Below are 21,472 nucleotides of genomic sequence, written 5' to 3' on the forward strand. Positions count from 1 at the left end.
TAAACTTGACCCATTGACCAAAAAAACTTGACCCACTGACCAAACAAACTTGACCCATTGACCAAATAAACCTGACCCATTGACCAAATAAACTTGACCACTGACCAAATAAACTTGACCAACTGACCATTGATACATCAACCAGCGGATATCCGTCATCTAAACATTTCTGTAAAAATATCTGGCTGAGTCATTGTTGAAACTGACAAATCTCTTAAACTGATCCAAAATGAGACAGTTTATGTTCTGCTGTTTGAAGTTGAACACACATTAGTGCAAGTAGGCAACATGCCCAGTGATAAATCACTGTGGTGTCTTGGATATGCAATGACAGTTCATAGTTCACAGGGATTAATGACAAATTTTCTGAACACATCTGGATTATCAGTGGTCACATCGAATGGACAAATCTTGCATATCTAACTGTATCATGAGTCAAATATATGCCACAGCTATTATGAGTAATTTTCAACAACAAAGCACAGAGTCGCTTTTCACTGTTACCACAACAAATATGTACTTTTATCACAAAAAAATAGTATCATACTAAAGTGATGATAAGCAACATGGTCACTGCTGTGATCCCACCTTGATTTATATCACTGAGTGGTGATACAACAAAACGAGTATTGCCAACTATGTAACATCTAAATTTTATATGATTACTCCGCTGGTGATTTGAGAAAATTTACCATAGATCGTATTGATAATCAGCTTGAACATCTACATGGTAACATCATGCTGACATGTCTCGAGTTAAACTGATGAAGGGGTGCTAGCTTCTTCACTGCTGCATGACCCATGTGGGTGGTAACTGTGTTTCCAGTGGTATCACTTGCAATGCCTCAGCAACAAAGCCATGCAGGAGTGCTGGCACTTCAAAGTAATAAACTGCCAGTGCATTTCTGCGATAGGTCACATATAAAGTTTTATGGAATTGGCTCTTCCTGTTCCCCCTTCTAGTTCTCCAGGTGCATACAAATATCTCACAATAATGTCATGACCCAATATTGGTTCACGCACATAAATTCATTGTTCAACACAGCTATGACCACAGTAAGACTTGTTTCTCAGACGTGTGATTGTGCACTTCTCCCTGCATCAACATTTCCTGCCAGTATTGATGTCCAAATAATCATTCCGTGAGTGTATGGTTAAATCGTTTAACAATGGCAACACCCACATGTCCCTGGTGAATATTAACCCTGCTATGTTTTATCAACATGGTTACTTCTTTGAGAAATATTCGCATCCCAAATCAACTTGAAAAAGATTTAGCCAACTTAAAGGTCCCAGTTTGCATATGTCTGAATGCATTTGCAACCTTGGAGGCTAATTTGGATGTCAGTGGTTCGGCTTCTTGTATCAATTATCTATATACTCGTGTACTAAACAAGATGCAGGTTCAAGACAAAAGCAGGTATGTTTTGCCTGATGTTTGGAAATCGAAGGAACTTTAGTAAAGGAATAAGGTTATATACACCACTGGGGAAGACACTGGATTTGTTAACAATGAAATAATGGCTCTTTTTAACAGTCCCTGATACATCATCAATTCGAAGGAAATCGAAGCATGCCTTGACGATGTTGATGTCGCAATGACAATACTTGGATTTAAATGAAACTCTGATAATTATTCTCACAACACTGGCCCACCAATGATGTTCACCAAGGATATTACAGATAAGTCTGATGATAGACCATCTGAAATGTTGGTAACACTCCTTGTCGCTTCAGCTGCTGAAACTGCTGCTAAGGTGAACCAGCTAACCCCTTTGCTGTTTCATCCCCTCCCAATAGGATTTGTAGCATGTGGATCACAAATTAATGGCCAAGGTCAATTTAGTTGTGTAATTCCACTGTCACACATCTTTGGGTTTTCTAGAAATGTCAGAAAGGTTATATTTGGGGCCAAGCTGTTCTAACACAATGCAGCACTGATGACAAAGCCATCTGTAGGGAGGCCCATCGCCATGTGTCAAAACAGCATACAAAGCATATTTCAATTTTAAAAAATTATTTTATTTGATGAAGTCTTTTCAAAAAGATAAAATACTACAAAATATGCAACATTCTAAAACTCATGTGAAAAAATCAGAGTACTATCTTTTGAACTTTTTGAGATAATGCTTCCTAAAAATGACATATCATTGCAAAACATATCAGGAATATGCAAAATTTATCTTTTTTGCCATGTTTGTTGCTTTTCTAGAGCTTTGCATTTTATCCAAAGTCTATAAATTTCTCTTATTTTAATCTTGATATGCAGTACTATATATCTGAGAAAAAAGAACAACTCTGGTAACTTTACTTTTATATTTACAAACTGTGTTAAAATCCTGAAAAATGTCAAAATCTTTCAAAACATATAGCATGTTCATGAACCAAAATATTTTACTAATTGACACACCTTTGTAGGTTATCTTTAAACAGTTTCATCTATGCATACAATACTAAAGAAAATACTACTTTTATGATGTACAGCACTGCAAACAAATAGTCAAGATGGTCTTAAAAATACTACATTATGCATTTTTCATTCTATCAAAAATTGTCTAAGTGTCCATCACCAGAAAATAGAAAGACTCTGTTAATCAAAATAAACACTGTTTCAAAGTGATTTACATGTGGCCTTAATAATAAAACACCAAAAACATGTTTAAAAAATATCTACATTTCCTATATTATTAACTGAAAAATGATTTCAGTTTTCTCAGGCATTTACAGGGAGATAATCTCCAACAATCTGGACCCAACTTTTCTCGAAATTTAATATTTTTTCTTTGAATAATAAAAACCAAGATACTTATTTTTCTTAATACAAGCATAAAAAGATGCATGTACCAGTTCATTCAATTCAAATTAGAAAATATATACTAAATAATGTACAATGCAGCATTTTGTGCAATAATTTACAATCTTGTATTTCTCAAAAGGTTATAACATCCGATGCTGTCAGTTACAATCTTAAACGTATGCATATATATGTATAAAAGCAAACATTATTAATTTGCTAGAATAATAAAGAATAAAAATACAACAACAAAAAAGAATAACTGTCCAAATACTAGTCTTGCTTAATGCCCGACACAATGTCAAACTAGAAAGATAAAAGCTCAGTGCCTGAAAAAGCCTTAAACAAAATGTGACCAATGTATGATAAACTGACAGACAAGTGTAACAATATATGGTCTTACACAGCATCTGACTGAAAGTTTCAGGATTTTTCTCATGTCTCACTCATGCTCTGAATCTTTTTTACTAACTGTACATGCACTGTGGTACTTGGATGATTGTAACACATGAAGTTGTGACATATCTAATGTCTCCTCATCAGCTGAACTCCAGTCGCTTTCACCTGCAGGATTTACAACATTTATATTTGCCAGTGTATTTAGCTCTAGCTGGTAATTCCAAATTATAACTTGCTTCATGCATGAAATTCAATGGGACCTTGACATACTACTAAATCCTTTCATGCAATCGAGATTTTCAACACGACACAATCTACTGACTGCCCTCCACATTCAAATTTGATTCAACTGTTGCCGTTTGTTCATATTTTTCAAAGCTCTGTAGTCTCTACACAAGTGTGTTCTTGCTTTTAAAATTTGATCCTTCTCTTTTTGTTCGTGTTCCACACGCATTAGTCTACGTTTTTTAATTTTAGCACCCCTCTCAACCTTCCCTTCTTGAAATCTGAATGTAAATTCTTCTTTCTTGGAAGCACTATTTTCGAATTTAGAAATGAAATCATTGTATTCTTTACCGTCACCATGAACATGGAACCTCTTCTGTATTTCTGTGAAACACCTGTGACGCATATTGTACAAATTATGTACAGCCTTGCATTCTATCAGAGAATTTGTAAAATGACAAAGCCACATTGTTATAATTTTATACCATAATGACCCACAAGTAGATTTCTTCTTGACAGTGAGGCTATAGGCTATTGGCAGTATGGATGAGGCAAAGCACTTGTCCTGTTGTGAGATTCTTAAAATAATCCAAAGTTCCAGATGACACAGGTGGTTCAAGTGTGAGCAAACTTTCCAAAGACTGAAATGGCCAGTTTGAAATCAGATGACCCGAGTCTTCAAACTGAATATCAACTTCTAGCAACATTAGTTGTGCATACATATCTGAAAGACAATTTAGCTCAAAAATTAATTCAACTGTATGGAATTAGTAAACATAAATTTTTACCAAACATATTTAAAGTGTCCTCTGAGTTTTGTTGATAAATGAATGTTTGAAATTTATGCTGATATTCATATGTTTCTTTGTTTTCTTAAGGGCTTTAACATTATTTTAGCCATTTAAGGAAACATTAGGGACTGGGTTGGGGAAAATGCCATGTCCTTATAATTATTATAATTGTAAATGCTCTAAATACAAGGACATTTTCAAGTTTGTTTATATCATACTCACTGAAAATTCAATAATAAATTAGTAATGCTTACTAACACGTACTTTTGCCATTTAGTTAGATAAAAGTAGAGGGGTGGGGGGGCTGCAAAACGCCATCAAACCTTCAAGTACTGAAATTGGTATATATACCGGGTTTTAAAACTATAAACTAATGAATAACTGATTATATTAATTAAAATGACAGTAAATATTATAATAAAATAAAACAAAATAGAAGAGCCTTCACTCAGATTGATTATTCATAGTTATGTTAATTTATTGTGCAACACGTATTGCATTTTCCCAGTAAAGTCGCATCCCCAATTAAAGTTTAGAAACAACAACATTATTAATAACATAACTTTTAAGAGTTGTATGAATTGTTTCCATTTAATGCATGCTGAATTAAATACTCTGTGAAAATGTGTAATGTAGAAACCTATTATCAATGACCTACCATAAACATGTGATGAGCCATAGCAGCCATTTTACTCCGGGTGCCTAATTATCTTGGAATTTTTAATTCAATGTGCAGCATATTAACACTTGCAAAAGATATGATTTGGGGCTCATTCAATGCAGAAAGAAAAGTTTTATCTGAGACCACAAATAATCAGAAATACTGGAGTAAAAAGAAGAAAAAAACTTACCAATTGCTTTGTTATTGCTTGTTCTTCGTAGTGCGAACACTGTCGGAAAGGTCATAGCGTCAACTATACATTAAGCCCAATTTTATTGGTTAAAACTAACACAACTCCATGTACAGAGCAAATAAAATTGTCTGTTGTTTAAAAAATGTGAAGTATCAATAACCGTTCATTAGCGGATCACTGACCCGGCCACAATGGACAATCGTAGTGACCGAAAATAAAATAGCTGAGTACCTATTTCAAACACATCCTAATTTCTTTATTTTTAAATGGAAAACGATAACATTTAAAAGAGATAAAGAATGGAAAGAAAGCAAGATGGGGCGTAATTTTTATTATTTTGGTTCATGGGAAACCCATCAAAATTAAAGGTTAATTATTGGATTTCCACTGATCTGCCATTGATTACCTATTATGATATCCGTGGGCCTCTCTACCATCTGCTATGCTGAAGGTGCAAATGCATGAGAAACTGCAATGTTACATGTTAAAGTGAAAGTGTCAAATTGTTGCTATAGATGCCCACATTGGCACTGTTGCTCACAGAAGAACAATGACAACATAGTTTTATGTAAGGTTATGATCACTCTATGTTGTCACTGCTGTCAATGACTACAAATACAGCTCAAAGTTCAGTTTCTGGGTTATTTACATGGAAGACTTGAATCAGCATCAGTTGTATAAAATTGGAAGTCATCTATGCTAGGATGCTTTATGTAAAACAGGTCAAATTCTGTCAAATGGTTTTTAGAAGAAGCCATTCAATGGTTCATCTATTTTTAGCAATGGTGACCATATCTGATGGTAGATCAGAATAACCTGAACAAATCTGACAGACCATCATGCCAATGCTGTGATGCATCTTTGCACTTCAATTGGGAAATAAGACAAGTTAGATGGTTTTCTGTTTAAACATTTATTTTTACATGAATCCCTCTAGTTCTACATACTGACTGCCTGCAATATGGTTGATCTTTGCTTATAAATGAATCAGCAGAGAAAACATTCACTTATTACCTTTCTAAGCTTCATACTAAGCTAAACCAATAATCAAACTTCCAATTACAGCCATTTATATATCTCCAGTATATAAACCAAAATGCACAACGTCTAAATTCTTTAACCAAACTATATACATATATCCTCTCTCCAAACACTCACCTTAGAAACATTAATTAGTGTGTAACAGAATTCCCCAAAATGTGGAAAATTACTCATATCTTTTTATGAGTTTAATAACTGCAAATTACACTGTAACTACTTAACTCTATATTAAGCATTTTACACCTGCTAAAAGAGCTACAAATTTCACAACAAATCATCACAAAACTAAATGCCTGGATATAAAGGGGAGCCTGCTATCAGTGATTTATTGTAAGTCTACAAACACATCATTCCAACCAATAATAGGCTTCACTTTTTCAATGGGCTGACAACAGCTAACTGTATTCCTTGATGCTGAGACTTGAGTTAATAAAATTAACATTAAATGCAAATATACTCAGCTCTCACAGACAGTTATTCTATAAGATGAAATAATTAAATGTATCAAGGGAGTTTAGACAATGAAATAATTAAATGTATCAAGGGAGTTTAGACAATGAAATAATTAAATGTATCAAGGGAGTTTAGACAATTTTATATATATATATATATATATATATATATATATATATATATATATATATATATATATATATATATATATATATATCGTTTCATTTAGGGATAGCTAACTATAATACAACCTGAAATAACTAAATTTGACACAAAAAATACCAAGATACCTTTCATCAAATTTGGTCAAAGTATCTGAGAATTAACTGAAAGGTTTACTATTTGAGGTAATGGTAAACATATTTAAATTATTATCATCATCAATTAAACAAATGAAAAACCTTCATGCCTGTATGATTTCTATCAAATTAAATCAAATTCTGTTGAAATGTGTTTGAAAAGTTATAAAAAGCAAACGTAAGTGGTGAGAATCGTGGACAAAGCGCTGTATCACAAGGTTACTTGCCTTTATGGACAGAGGAGTTAACTAGAAAACTCTATCTTTGACTAAGGAGTACATAGTACTAAACTGAAACTGTGATAAATTACCTAACATACTAAAGTAAGCCCACATATCAAATGATGCAAACTAATACACATGACACAGATGATTTCATGCAATCTGAATGTCTCACAGTACATCTTTTCCATGTGATTTTATACACAGTAGTGAATTGGTTCTATATAATAATGTTGCTTTACTAGAATTTTTGCAGTTTTCAATCAGACCAATCCAACATCTGACCTGCACACAATTTTCCTTCAAGAATTCTGCATGTAAAGAACCAAGCTTCATTTCTGAAACAAATCTTATCTCTTATTTTTTAGACTCCCTGTCCACAACTAGATATGAAGAAGATTCTATTAGCCCCAATCATTCCTCTGAGAAGCATGAGGACAACAACTCTGTCTCTTTCTGCAATGAAGATAATCATATATATATATATATATATATATATATATATATATATATATATATATATATATATATATATATATGTCATACATGACACAGTCAAACATGCCAGTGTAATGTTTATTACAGTGGTCCCCCTTTCCCTTCTGTAATTGGAAATTGGCCTAATAAGAGGGGTGGCCTTTCCAGAAAGGGACTTGTTGGAGGCATATGCATGTGTATGAAGTTAGGAAACTACATGTAAGTTCAGAACAATTAATATCTTCATTTAAAAGTAACATTAATAATCAAGAGGTTCATCTGGTCTTAAGACGAGACTTATTTCAAGTGAAAATAAATTGGTAGTCCTTAATTCTTGATATGTTACAATGTTTTTTTGAGTCTTTCCATCATCAAATTATTCCGCAAGAACTCTTGAACTTTTCCAACTGTTGTTGAGCTGAATAACTTTAACATTTTTTTAAAGTAAGAATTTTCCATTTATGTGATGACATGTTAAACATTTGTAATTACTTATTTCAGTCTTGTGAATCATACTGCAATTTTAATCATGCAGAAAAAACTTTTATAGAAGAGACAAAATGCCTTGTTTATAAAGGAAGTGGTGCATGTATGTTCATGCGATTTTTCGGTCTTTGCCTGGTACCCTGTGTTATGTATTTTTAATTGGCACTGTTAGTTTTTTTAAAGACTTTTCTATTTTATTATATGATATGGATAATTGTATTTTGGACCTAATCTTGTTCAAAATGAAGTTCATTTTCTACCTGACCTGAATCACTGATTTTTTTTTATAGATTATTATTATTATTATTATTGGAAATTTATGTGGATCAACAAAAGATAATTACAATTCAGGTCATCACAGGCACATCAACACATCCAGTGTTTGATTTATTTTGGAATACCAATAACGTTTATTCAAAAAATTATTCATTAGGTGTTATGTTAGTCATTCTAGGATTATTTGGGATTTAATGTGAATACTGTTCATTCTTTTCTTCATATTTTCACTTTGTATTCTAGGGAATTAAATTATTTGTTCAATTTTACAAAACATGCTGGTGTTCACTCTTTTCTGTTACTTTAAGGCCATGGAGTTGTAATAAAATATACAGCTTAAAGTTTAACTGATTGAAAATTTAAATTATCAGTGGAGAAAGCAAATTTTTAGTAAATTGTGTTTCTCCAAGAATACTTATCCGATCACATTAATGTTAGGGATATAAGCCTGCTACCTTTCGAATTCAGCCCTACTAAAAGACGAAAATTCGTCTTTTCGGTCTATCTCATATAGACCAAAGGGCAGTAACTCTTGCCCCTTACTTCCCCTTGCCACCGCCAGGTGTCACTAGTTTTTTAAGCTGAGCGATATATATTATACGAGGATGCTTGCATAGCGGGGTGGTTGGGAGGTTTTTAAGTAATGTGATCGGGTAAGTATTCTCGGAGAAACACAATTTACTAAAAATTTGCTTTCTCCTTCAAATACGTTCCCCGATCACATTAACGTTAGGAGAATAAGTAATAGGAGGAGGGAACGCTGAGCATCCTACCTCCACCCCGGGTACCTTCTAGGGAATGATGGCTGGATTCCCCATTTGAACGATAACCCGTTCTCCTAATTTCATCAGCAACACAGCCTAGGGTCCCATGATATGTGACCCCTATATACGGTTAAGAAGATAGTTATTGAAATCTTCTTACCTACGAAATTTCACTCCCACGTGCCGCTGACTGTAGCGAAGTCCGGCAACAGGTGGGCACCCCAACCGTAGGTACTGGCATCGGTACATACCGTTATCTCCGCTTGGGGCATCTCCAGAGGAATCCCCGTGGACAGCCAACCAGGGTTGTGCCACTGATGCAGGAACGATCGTATCTCAGGCGTGATCATTATTGTTTGATTGAGGAGACTTGAAAAGGGGCGCCATTGTGCCAGTAACGTCATTTGTAATGGACGCATAAAAAGACAGCCAAGCAGGATCAAGTCCGCCGCCGCATTGAATAATCCGAGGAGTTGCAAGAATTCTCTTGCTGAAATCCACATCCTGTTGGAAACGGACTTGACAAGTTCGACGATCCGGATTACGCGAGCGCGAGGAAGCCGTACCAGATTCAGATCAGTGAGAAACTCCATACCCAGATGGACAAAACACTGGGATGGACGGAGATCGGACTTTTTCCAGCTCACCAGAAAGCCTAGATGATCTAAAAGTGCTAAAAGAACGTTTCTGCCTTTGAGCAGAATAGAACTTACCATATGTTTCTGGAGGATGTCGTCCAAGTACACTGCCATCCCTGTAGATGAAGTCGAGCGGAACAGGGTGACGACGCAATCCATAACCTTGGTAAAAGCCCAAGGGCTGATGTTGAGGCCAAAGGGTAGGACCTGGAACTGATAAACTGCATCGCGGTAAGCAAATCAGAGAAATTTCCATGACACAGGGTGGATAGGGACGTGAAAATTATGCGTCTGTCATATCTAGACTGACGGCATACTTGTCCCGACGGATGGAAAGACGGATTGATCTCGCCGTTTCCATCTTGAATTTCGGTGGTAAAATGTATTGGTTTCACAATCTCCACCGCTCGTTTTTCTATGAGCGACCGTATCTCCTGTTGTACAAAGGTATCCTTCTCCCGATCGGACAGTACATCCGTCAAGAGAGGAGAGGAGGACATGGGACGGGTTTGGATAAATGAGTCTTAAGTTTCTAAAGTACACATCAAGTCCAACTTATGATCATATTATTTCCCTTAAATTCTTCATACAATTACCTGTCTAAAGACGTAACTCTAGACTGGTTTATATTTTCTAGGATATTCATGACATCTACAGCATCATCATGTCCATCACCCCAGCCTAATACACGTGCTAGATCATTGCCAGTTCCCAGAGGCAAAATGCAGACTTCAACCTTTGTCTGAAATTAAAAAAAGCTTGGGGGTTTCGGTATACATTAATTATAATATAAAAAAAAAACATTAAAAAAAAACACAACAAAAACACAAACACCGAAAATTCTGTGCAACTAGTTTCACATTTAATTTATGCTTCTTCAGGCACAAAATGTTTTGAAAGTAACAGATGACATCTTTTATTTTAAAACAACAATTACATCATTACATAACATCATAAATGATATGCATCATCATAACAATTATATGACAGTATCTAAAAGATACACGAGTCTCTAATGAAACTTGAATTATTAAATTAATGAAATAAAATAGAGACAAACAGTCATACATATAATTATATTGTTATAAAGGATATACAATATATCAATTTAAATTATACAATTTTATATAGTGCATTAGCATTAAGTCATTTAGGATACAGAGTATCTAACTTATGTATAACTAGGGTATACATTAATGAATCTAATAAAACCTGATAACCATGCTACAAAATAAAATATATGTAACATTTCTTTTATAAACTTGAAAACCAAATCTTTACTGACAACACTGAAGTCAGAAAAGTGATAACTACATAAGGTACATACTGTATTTAAATATCATTAGAGTTAGTGAATCTTTCATTTCAGCACATTAGAACATAACAAAATGTTTGCTAACTACAAATATTCATAATAGGTGCATCAGAAAGGGCCCTGCACATTAAAATTTTCTCAGCAGAGAATTACACTGAAAACAAAAGAAAGTTAACAGAATAAGCGACCAAGGGATATTATTTCCTCTATATGTTGATGTGGAACATTGGAAATTCAAGTTATTCTAGGTCTCATAAAGATAAATTTGGCGGAAATTCAACATCCTTATGAAACCTGTGCTGCAGAAATCAGGCAAGCAGGGAACCCCAAAGAAAATGCAATACTGATATTTTCAAATGATCAAAACTGATGACCCCCCAAAAAAATAATCCACAAAATGTTGCCAAAACCACCAGCAAAAGTATCTTGATTTAGATTTATTTCTTGCCTGACCAGGGGTCAAGATCGAATCAGTTAGAAATATTTTAAACAAAGACATCACATTGTTAAAAAAGTAATAAAGAATACAAATTGTGGAAAAATAATCCACCAAAACCTTCACTATCCTAACAAATCTAACTGATATACAAAGTTTTAAATATGTCAAGCAACATTAACATGAAAACTTTACCCAGAAATGTAATGGTCTTTAATACAATCGGCAAAAGAGTATGCCTAAATATGCTGGAAGTGACTGGAGTGTACAGCATTCATAGTAACTAGTGTTTCAAATTGTGTTAAATATCTTCAAAATCTGCATGGTTACTATAAATCTGTAAAATATACAGAAGTGAATATAATTGATTCTCTCTAAGTTTACTGATCCTTTCCTTTTTTTGAAAATTATTAATTTTTTCTGACAATAAGCAGATACAATTTTCTTTATTCAGGTCCATAAACATTTTACCTGCCGTTTGCTCCCTCTTGTGCTTTGTGCTACAGAGTATTTAAACAAGTGAGAAAACATAATGGCCATATAATTGCATCGTATAATTTATAGACAAATTCTTTCTAATGTCCAACACATATATATGACACAGGTAGATAAAAAACACTGGAAGCACTGGTAAAGTGACCTTTCTTTACCACCATGATATATGCCAGTAACATGTAGCCTGTATAAAAAATACTGCTTTAGTGCTCAGGCAAAACTATCTTTGGAGTAGTTCATACTGTGATTGTCACACATGCAATTAAAATTAAGGACAGACAAAGCACCAACATTTCACAGATTAATTAACTGGCTGACAATAGCTAAATGTTAAGTCCTTTGAGCACTGCTGTGGGGGAGTCAATAAGGCTAATTAGCATACCTAATGTTCACTAATGTGAAACAACCCAATTCTTTGAAGTTAGGTAAAGCAAAGAGATGTGTGCTGAAGAAAAAAGGTATTACACACCATTCCCTTAAATAAGAATTTTTAAGCCAGCTTTATTAAAAATTATTGGCAAGTTCATGATCAGTCCATGTCAGGCATCAACTCACTGAAGAATCAAACATTTACTGCTTTTCAACAACATAAGTGTAGATTGGTAATTTATTACAACTCAATTGGTCCACATCATGTCTTGCCCAAACTGGGACTACTTTTTAAATAGCCTTAAGTCTAACAAGCAGCAATTGTACAGAACTCAATTTTTACCAAAACTCAATCATATAAATCATTATCAATTTTTTTATCATTTCATTTAAAGTGACCATGCAATGCTTGACCAAATCAACCGCCAGTAATTGGAACATAACTACATTAGTGTAAGACATATTTTACAGGTAGCAGGTGTCATACACTTAGTAGCAATTATTGTTCACTCTCTGGTCACTAAGTGTACCACTCAAAGTGATCCAGCCTATGAAGAAATTCAGGATATATGGTTGTCATACCATCTCATTATTACTAGCATTCTGCAGCATACACCTTCCAAATAAATGAATAACAATAATATTTCTCTAAGCATGGTTTTGCCCAAACCAATCCATATACCAAATGAAGGAATTAGATTTGTATGTGATCTGGATGCTTACTATTGACCAAACAAATCACAATACCAAGGGAAGGGATTAAATTTGTTTGTGCCACTGATGCTTACTACTGACCAAACAAATCACAATACCAAGGGAAGGAATTAGACTTTTACATGCCACTGATGCTTACCTTTAACTTGGCTTTCTCAATGGAATCAAGCACCCAACCAACAGTTCCATCTCCACCACTAACCAGAATCCGAAATGTGACATCAGGAAGTAGATGGCACCACTCTAGAGCATTTTCAGGAGACATGTCGTGAAGGTCAATAACCTAATAAATAAAACAAATCAGTGGTCACAATGTCTACATAAGAAAATCAATGAAACAAAACCTGAGGAGAGATAGTAAAACATACCTTGAAATAGCACACATGGGGAAATTTCTGTGTTGTTAGCTAGAGATAATTGCAAAAATTAAATTCTAAGAAATTCCATAATACTGTATGCATTAGGTTTAAATTCATATAATAGTGGTCTAAAGAATATACAGTACATACTAATTTAACAGTTGAGTCAAACTACAAATAACACAGACACTAATCTGCAGACAAATAATATGCCAGCAGATTAAGATCTATGTTGTTTGTTCTACTGATTATTCCTAACAAACGGCATAGACCCAGATCTGTTAGTGTATTATGCAAAGGCAGATCTGGGTCTTTGCAGTTTGCAACTGGACTGCACTTAAAAAGAAATATATATGGTACTACTGCATTAAGTTGAACAATCTGTGAAATTATCTAACAACTTTTAAAAGTGACCCTAGAATTTGTCTGTTAAATCTGGATTTCATGCAACATTGGAATAAATGACCATACTGTTTTTAGATATGGACTTAAACTGGAATTTTATTAAGATGTGGAAATTCTTTCAAGCCTACATGAAGTTTGCTATAACCAATTTCCAGTTATCTTTTCTTGACTTTACATAACAATCTTCACAGTAATGAAACCGAGAGGTGTTAGTGAACAGGAGCTCCCAGTATATTTAAGCAGTGTCAAAATAAACCTGGAGAATATGTGATATAATTTTAATCAAACTCTGATTTGATCCTAAAAGCAGGTCAAAGAGACTTGGAGGGGAATGTATCTTATTTACAAGATGCAAAAACATTGCATGTTTGTTCTGTAATAAAATAAAAGTTAAAACCTGGATAGGACTTACTGATGAAATAAATCACTCCACACCACCTTCTTATCAAAGACATAGTATCACAAGTAACAAAACAAGAGTCCCTCCACAGGACTGATGCTCCACTGTTCAAAAGAATTTCCAGGAATTCAAGATAAGACAATTTTTTATTTTTAACTATTGAGTGTTGAAACCATCTCTGATATTCTTGAGCAATAAGATTTCTAAATCCCATGTTCATATGACCATCCATTCAGAAGAAAAAGTGACAATATTTTCAATATGTTTATTATACCAGCCATATTTGAGGTCAGATAGGCACTCTCTTCATTCAGGACCAACAAGATATCACAATTAGTCTTCTACTGAAAACCCTGTGTTGATATGGCTTTCCATTTAGGAGGAGTAGCAAAAACGATATTTTCAAGATGGATGCCATACTGGATGTCAGACGCAGTTTTCAATTAGTATTGAATATGACATCTTCTGATGAAAACCTAATCTTGCTTTGACTTACAATCTCATCAGAGTAGTGACAAGATTTTCAAAATGGCCATTGGAGGGGATATATTGGATATCAGATCTGTCCAATATACATTTAAGATCAACTAGACACCATAAGAAATCCTCAGGTAAAAAAAAAATATGTTGATATTACTTTCCATTCAGAAGAAGAATCAATAACAAGATTTTCAAGAAGGCTGCTGTGGTGGCCACATTGGATGTCTGATTGGCACTATTTTCATTTAGGACCAACTAGACATCATAAGAAAGTCTTTTAGTGAAAACTACATGTTGACAACCCCATTTTGATATGACCTTAAAACCCCATTTTGATATGACCTTTCCTTCAATCAGATGAAGCAAAAAGAACAATTTACAAGATGTGGCCATCTGGACAGCAGCATTTTCAATTAAAATCAACTAGACATCGTGAGAAATCTTCTCGTGAAAACCTCAAGCCATTAAGGAGTAGAGATAGCTAGATTTTTAATATGGATGCAATGAAGGCCATATTGGATATCAGATCAGCACGATTCTGATTTAGAACCAAGTATAAAGTCTTGTACTGAAAACCCCATGTTAATACGGTAATCCATTCAGAAAGAACAGCGATAAAAAAAATTTCAACATAGCCAATGTGATGGACATATTGGATGTCAAGCAGAACTATTTTCATTGAGGACCTACTAGACATCATAGGATATCTTTTGGTTAAAACCCCATATTAATATGATATTCAGGTGGAGAAGCAAAAACAAGATTTTCCAGGTGGCTGTTGTGGCAGCCAATCCAAAGAATTTTTATTTAGAATAAACTAAATATCATAAGAAGTCTTTCAGAGAAACCCCCATGTTGATATAATATCCATTCAGGAAGAGTAGTGAAAAGATTTTCAAGATGGCTGTTGTAGTAGCCATACTGCATGTCAGAGCAGCACCGTTTTCATATAGAACTGACTAAACCTTGAGATGAATGTGTGTGTTAAGTTTCAATGCAATCCTCCAAGTAGTTTCATGGCAATCCTCAAAGTAATGGACAAACAGATATCAGATGATGGACGACAAACCAGAAGCCATCCCATAAGCTCTTCTACTCTTAGACTATAACCAATAGAGCTAATGATCCTAGTACATTAGGGGAGAGAGGCTAAAATAAGTATTTAATCCATAATCTTTTTAATGTTTCCAGTCAGTTCGTCAACTATGTTTCAGTAAATGAGAAAAGAATTTTCTATTAAAAATAAAATGACTTGCTCACTTTGTTTGCATTAATTCCAATGTCATTTCCATGTAATCGAATAATAATAATTTTAATGATAGATGCTACACTTCAGATGTGGCACCTAAATTCTGAACATGTACCCAAGTGAACTAAATTATATATTAATGAATATTAACCAACAATAAATGAAACTGAACAAGCAAAGGAATGAAAAATACCTAATAAGTTCTGAAAAATAATTGTTATTATTACATATTAAAAGATACTTATAACTGCTGAAAGCTACTACGAGTTAATTGCTAAGTGTAATTTAAATCAAGAGACCAAAACTCAGAAACCTCCTCTTACAATTTTCTTTTTCTCTCTTTCTTTGATAGCTTCAATTAAATTTACAAATAATGAAATTATTTTTCAAGTGATTAAACAATGGATTTGTACCTTTGACAACTGCTGGACGGACACCTCGAAGCATATAACTGGGATCGACCAGAGGTTTTCAGAAGGATGAAGATTTTATATGTAAAATGCTTTGCAATTCACCCCCCTCAACACTGCTTCTTAAAAATGATCAATCCACGAGAAACTAATTTAGTCAAAAATATTACCTTAAGAGAAATGTATTATTTCAAAATACATCATGTGATGTGATGTGATATGATCTGCATTTTTAACATAGCTTTAACAATTTGTCAGTCATATTGCTACAATGTCTGCAATGTGGCAACTTATAGTGATGTCTAGCACTGGGGCATCATGCCGCAGACATGTAGCATGATGTCCCACCCAGTCACATTATCCTGACACCAGGCCGACCAGTCCTAACACTAACCTCTTAATGCTGAATGCCAAGCAAGGCAGCTGTTAGTACCATTTTTGTAAGTCTTTGGTATGACTTGACCGGAGATCAAACCAACGACCTCCTGCATCCAAGGTGGAAGCTCCAACCACTAGGCTACCGGAGCGGTCCAAAATACATCATAATAACACAACATTAAGAATTCATAAAATACTGTTAGCTGACATTTAAATTAACATGTGTTCAGTAATAATTCATGTATGTTTTTTAGTTCATTTTCATGTCATATACAGTTTCAACTGCAATTAATTTATTTTAGATTCTGTTAATTCATTTCTGGTTAATTTCATTAATTTTTGCTTGTTTTTCTTTATCTGATCTGCCATACAATAATGTCTAAAAATGTAAAATGTTTTCAAAGTGTCCCCAGTAAATTAGTAGTTGCAATGCCAGTTTTGCAAGAAATCATAGATGAGTCTAACAACAAACTCAATAGTGGAACTGGGGGGTGGGGGTGGGGTGACCCCCAAGCCCCTGCAATAAAGATTACCAAGCAGGATTAAAATGTTCACATATCAAATTTATTCAATAAATTTTGTTTCAAAGTAATCTGGTATACTCATGAATCATTTCTCTAGTATGTAAATATTTAAAAAGAAGAGCAGAAAGGTTCAGATCTAAAAAGCTCACCTGAACTGGGTTTAAAAATTCTCGAAACTGACATAAAATCTCTTCTCCATCATTATTCCCACTCTTTCTATTGGCTACAACAATGAGAGGATGCCAGTTCTCTATACCAGGATGCCTTGCTTTAGCCACTATCAGGCGTTGTCGTCTTCTTAGCAGACCAATTCTTCTCAACTCAACACAATGAGGTGGAACAATAAACTTAGCAAGGGAACCAAAGTCACATGACTCGGAGCATAGTGGAATGCATTTTTCATGAACTGTTTGCTTACAATAGCAACATCGAAAGTCAGATATATCTGGTAGAACTCCACAGTTTTCATTACAAACACTGCATTTACTGTGCAGGGGATAATTACCACACATCCATAAGTGAGGAGTTACATCCCCTTTGAGTGACAATGGTTTACAGGCAATTGCTTTGTCTGCCACTTTCATGTTTTTATCATCTACACAAATACCACATGAATCACATTTTGCCCCATCTTTTATTCGGACATGACTAATGTTACAGAACGTAGACTCTGGGAAAAGGTCAACCATAATCCAGCGATGTCCTTTACTTATATCTCGAGCTGGCACCTCATAATGCATTTTTCTATATCTCCTGTACAACAGCATCAGTATGAACATAACAATCAGCATGCTGGCAATAATTAAAAAATCCATCTGAAAGAGACAAATGTGCACATATACTATGAAACTGCCTTGTTTCTGAACACCAATTTCAATGACACTGTTGATCCAACAAAAACGTAAAATTAAACATTCAACAAACAAAAATCCATTTGTGGAAACAAGCATTCCTTCCCAAAGTGACAAATTAATATGCTGATAGAAAAATATATTTATCTCCAAATAAATAATACCCACAAAACAAATGATTTCAAAGTATGCAAAAATGAAAATGGATGAGTTGTACAAAATTACACATTTACAAATATTATCATATAATCCCCATTTTTATGCACAAGTGACTACTGCTTCATAATATTTTCTAAAGCTTATTGTAATGCGTGTCACAGAAGCTGCAGAAAGTTAATCCATTCCAGCCAAAATGCCAAATTCAAACAAAGCCAATTAAGGCTATTCCATATTTGATACAGTTGTATGGTAGTTAAGTAGCATGATTATTCATTGTCCAGGACTCTCCCAAATTTGGGCCAACAGTTTTCAATCTTACACTCAAGTTCCAGTTTTTTTATAAAAGTAATAACTGTTATTATCTGAATACTTCTATGTCACACTCCTGAAATGAGACATGTTAATAGAAACTTAAGTTTTGGACACCTGGCTTGTAAATCATAAAACTTGAGCTTGAGATTTTATTTTGACCAATTACAACTTATGTTAACTTTGGAAAGGTAATTTTTGATTGGCTAAAAGAAGAAACTCAAACAACAAGTTTTATGACCCAAACCTGTTCCATTTTAGATATGAATAATGCAATGCAGAGAACACATTTGTAAAGAGTGGAAGCATTTTCGCCATTTATTGTTGAATACCTATAAAAAATTCTACTCATTAAGTGCCTCTGTTGCCTCTCTCAGTGTAGATGAGGAAGCTCAGAGATTACACAAGTGACCAGTAATCATCAAGCACAGCTAAATTCAAGGTGGTTTAATATCCATCCGCTTGGATTTCTAACCTATTTGAGCACATCCTTTAAAGTATTAATTTGGTTTTTGCTGAGATAAACATTTCACTTGGCAACGACCAACAGCTGACAAGTTAAAACATGGGGGATAATCTCTCTCTCTCTCTCATTTCAATGTAAATAGCTCACAGCAAAAATATTTAACATGTTTTATATCTTTGACGCAGACTTATAAATCAAGTTTGTCTATATCTATACTATTCTATCAAGTAATGCATTCCTTGTCTTTATATTCTGCTGTTCTGTATCAAACTTGAGTCCTACACTATGAAAAGGAGAGACAGAGATGACCAACCCCCACAACAAAAATGCAAGCTTTGAACTGAAATGCTTGGTAGAAGAAAGGATATTATAGAGTAATCTGAATATCTTTTATTCCACCAAAAAGGACCAAGTTCTTAAAGGCCTTTATTTGTTGGATTATCCAAAGAATAAAAAACCTATTTCAAGGGAAGCTTCCCATAATAGAATATACAAAGTAAAAGCAAACTGTCACTAGCTCTATCCGTTATGTACACATACTACTACTGTTATAAGAGAGAGAGAGACAGACAGAGACAGAGACAGAGAGAGATCCTTGATTCTTGAATACTGCACGTCAGTATAATTGGATATGGGATGTTTATATGGGAAGAGTTTTTTCTTGGGGGAATAATGCACCCAATGAACGGAGGCTTGTTTTCTTTCAATGAGATAGGGGTAAAACAACAGCAACCATGAAGAAAGTGTATAGCAGTTTTATTATGGTAAACTAATGTCAATAATGCTATCGCGTATTCTCTGTGGCAAGGATAAATATAGACATAATAATCCTAAAATTATCATCACTTTCTGCAACTGTAGCCTTCCAAAAATTTCCACTATTCTTTCTGAGACAGTATTGGCAGATTCAGTTGAAAATATCTGGCATGTTCAAGAATAAATACTGATGCCAAGTTAGAAGATAGAAATAATGAACCCAAATGAAAAGGTAATAGTTCAAAATTGCAACCTCTCCGATTTTTGTACGATGCTTTCCCATCAGATATTTTTGATTTTTTTTAATTCTAGCAACCCGTGGCTATGCCATGAGGTAACAGTAACTGGTATTCCATGGATGGACGTTACCAAGAGGAATTCTGATTAATGACATCAGCTGTTGTCTATGATAAAATAGGTCAATTCTTTCAATGAAAGAAAGAGTTCTGATATCAAATAATTTTGAAAGCAACACAAAAGGTAGACATTAAAAACAGCTTGTATTTATCATACCATGACAGAAAACACTATTGAAAAATCAATAAATGAAGCAAAACAAGGAATATTCTAGACTACAGTGAAAGAGAATGAATAGATTTTGGAAACTGATTCTGAGAATAAAAATGAAACGATTAAATACTGAAAATGGGCAGTATTTAGAGTACCATTTTGTAAATGAACAATGAAAGAAAACATCCAAATTCCAAATGGACACAAATAAATCAACTGGAGGGGATAAAAAAAACCATTAACCTTCTAGACCACTGCTCCCCATATGAAATCCATGTAACCCATACGCTGCAGGTCACAGGTACCTAGCATCAATAGCAACATAGCACAATTCTGCTGATCATGCAACATTCCTTTTGTTTACAGGTTTTACTGGAGATTATTTCCAAATTTTAAGTTAGTCCATTGATGAACTTATCTAGGAAACGGCAACCCAATCAAGTTTCTTGAGGCACATGTCAAGAAAGGTCTTTAAATGTTCTTAAAGAAAAATTTATTAGTGCAATCCTAAAGTTGCCAGAACTCAATGAGTCATTTGTTTGAGAACTGATGCATCTGCTACAGAAGAAAGAAGGGCTAAAGTCTCCATTGCTTACTCTATTATGAAACTGCTGCCTTGGGAACAAAACTATTCCATGTTTTGATTCTATTTTAAGGGGGCATGTATTGTCACTCAATTGTATTAATGTTTATGCATTATACATGAATGGAAATGCGCCTGGGTTTCGTTACCGCATACAGCGTTACCTGAGAGTGTTTGAGTTTTGTCTTTAGCTATTTTAAATATTGAGTTTTGTCCACCAATGCCGCACAAGCAAAGTACTTGAAGCGAGAAAGCAAATTTTTAGTAAATTGTGTTTCTTCGAGAATACTTACCCGATCACATTAACGTTAGGGATATAAGCCTGCTACCTCTCGAATCCAGCCCTACTAAAAGATGAAAATTCGTCTTTTCGGTCTATCTCATATAGACCAAAGGGCAATAACTCTTGCCCCTTACCTCCCCTTGCCACCGCCAGGTGTCACTAGTTTTTTTTAAGCTGAGCGATATTTATTATACAAGGATGCTCGCATAGCGGGGTGGATGGGAGGGTTTTTAAGTAATGTGATCGGGTAAGTATTCTCGAAGAAACACAATTTACTAAAAATTTGCTTTCTCCTTCAAATAC

The 21,472-nt window shown here is 34.3% G+C and overlaps 1 protein-coding gene across 4 annotated transcripts in view; it reads right to left on the reverse strand.

Moving 5' to 3' along the window:
* LOC149803284 (diacylglycerol kinase epsilon-like) overlaps positions 1–21,472 on the reverse strand; it is a 211,615-nt gene that overhangs the window by 175,929 nt on the left and 14,214 nt on the right. For all 4 annotated transcript variants that reach the window (XM_089952971.1, XM_089952970.1, XM_089952968.1 and 1 more), the window contains 3 exons: positions 17,402–18,067; positions 13,187–13,330; positions 10,315–10,460 (listed from right to left, as the gene is read on the reverse strand). In XM_089952971.1, coding sequence (XP_089809097.1) covers positions 10,315–10,460; positions 13,187–13,330; positions 17,402–18,067 — 956 coding nt within the window. The remainder of the gene's footprint in view (positions 1–10,314; positions 10,461–13,186; positions 13,331–17,401; positions 18,068–21,472) is intronic.

This window comes from Sinohyriopsis cumingii, chromosome 3, assembly GCF_028554795.1.
Source record: "Sinohyriopsis cumingii isolate HCF-2022 chromosome 3, ASM2855479v2, whole genome shotgun sequence".
Lineage (NCBI taxonomy): Eukaryota > Metazoa > Mollusca > Bivalvia > Unionida > Unionidae > Sinohyriopsis > Sinohyriopsis cumingii.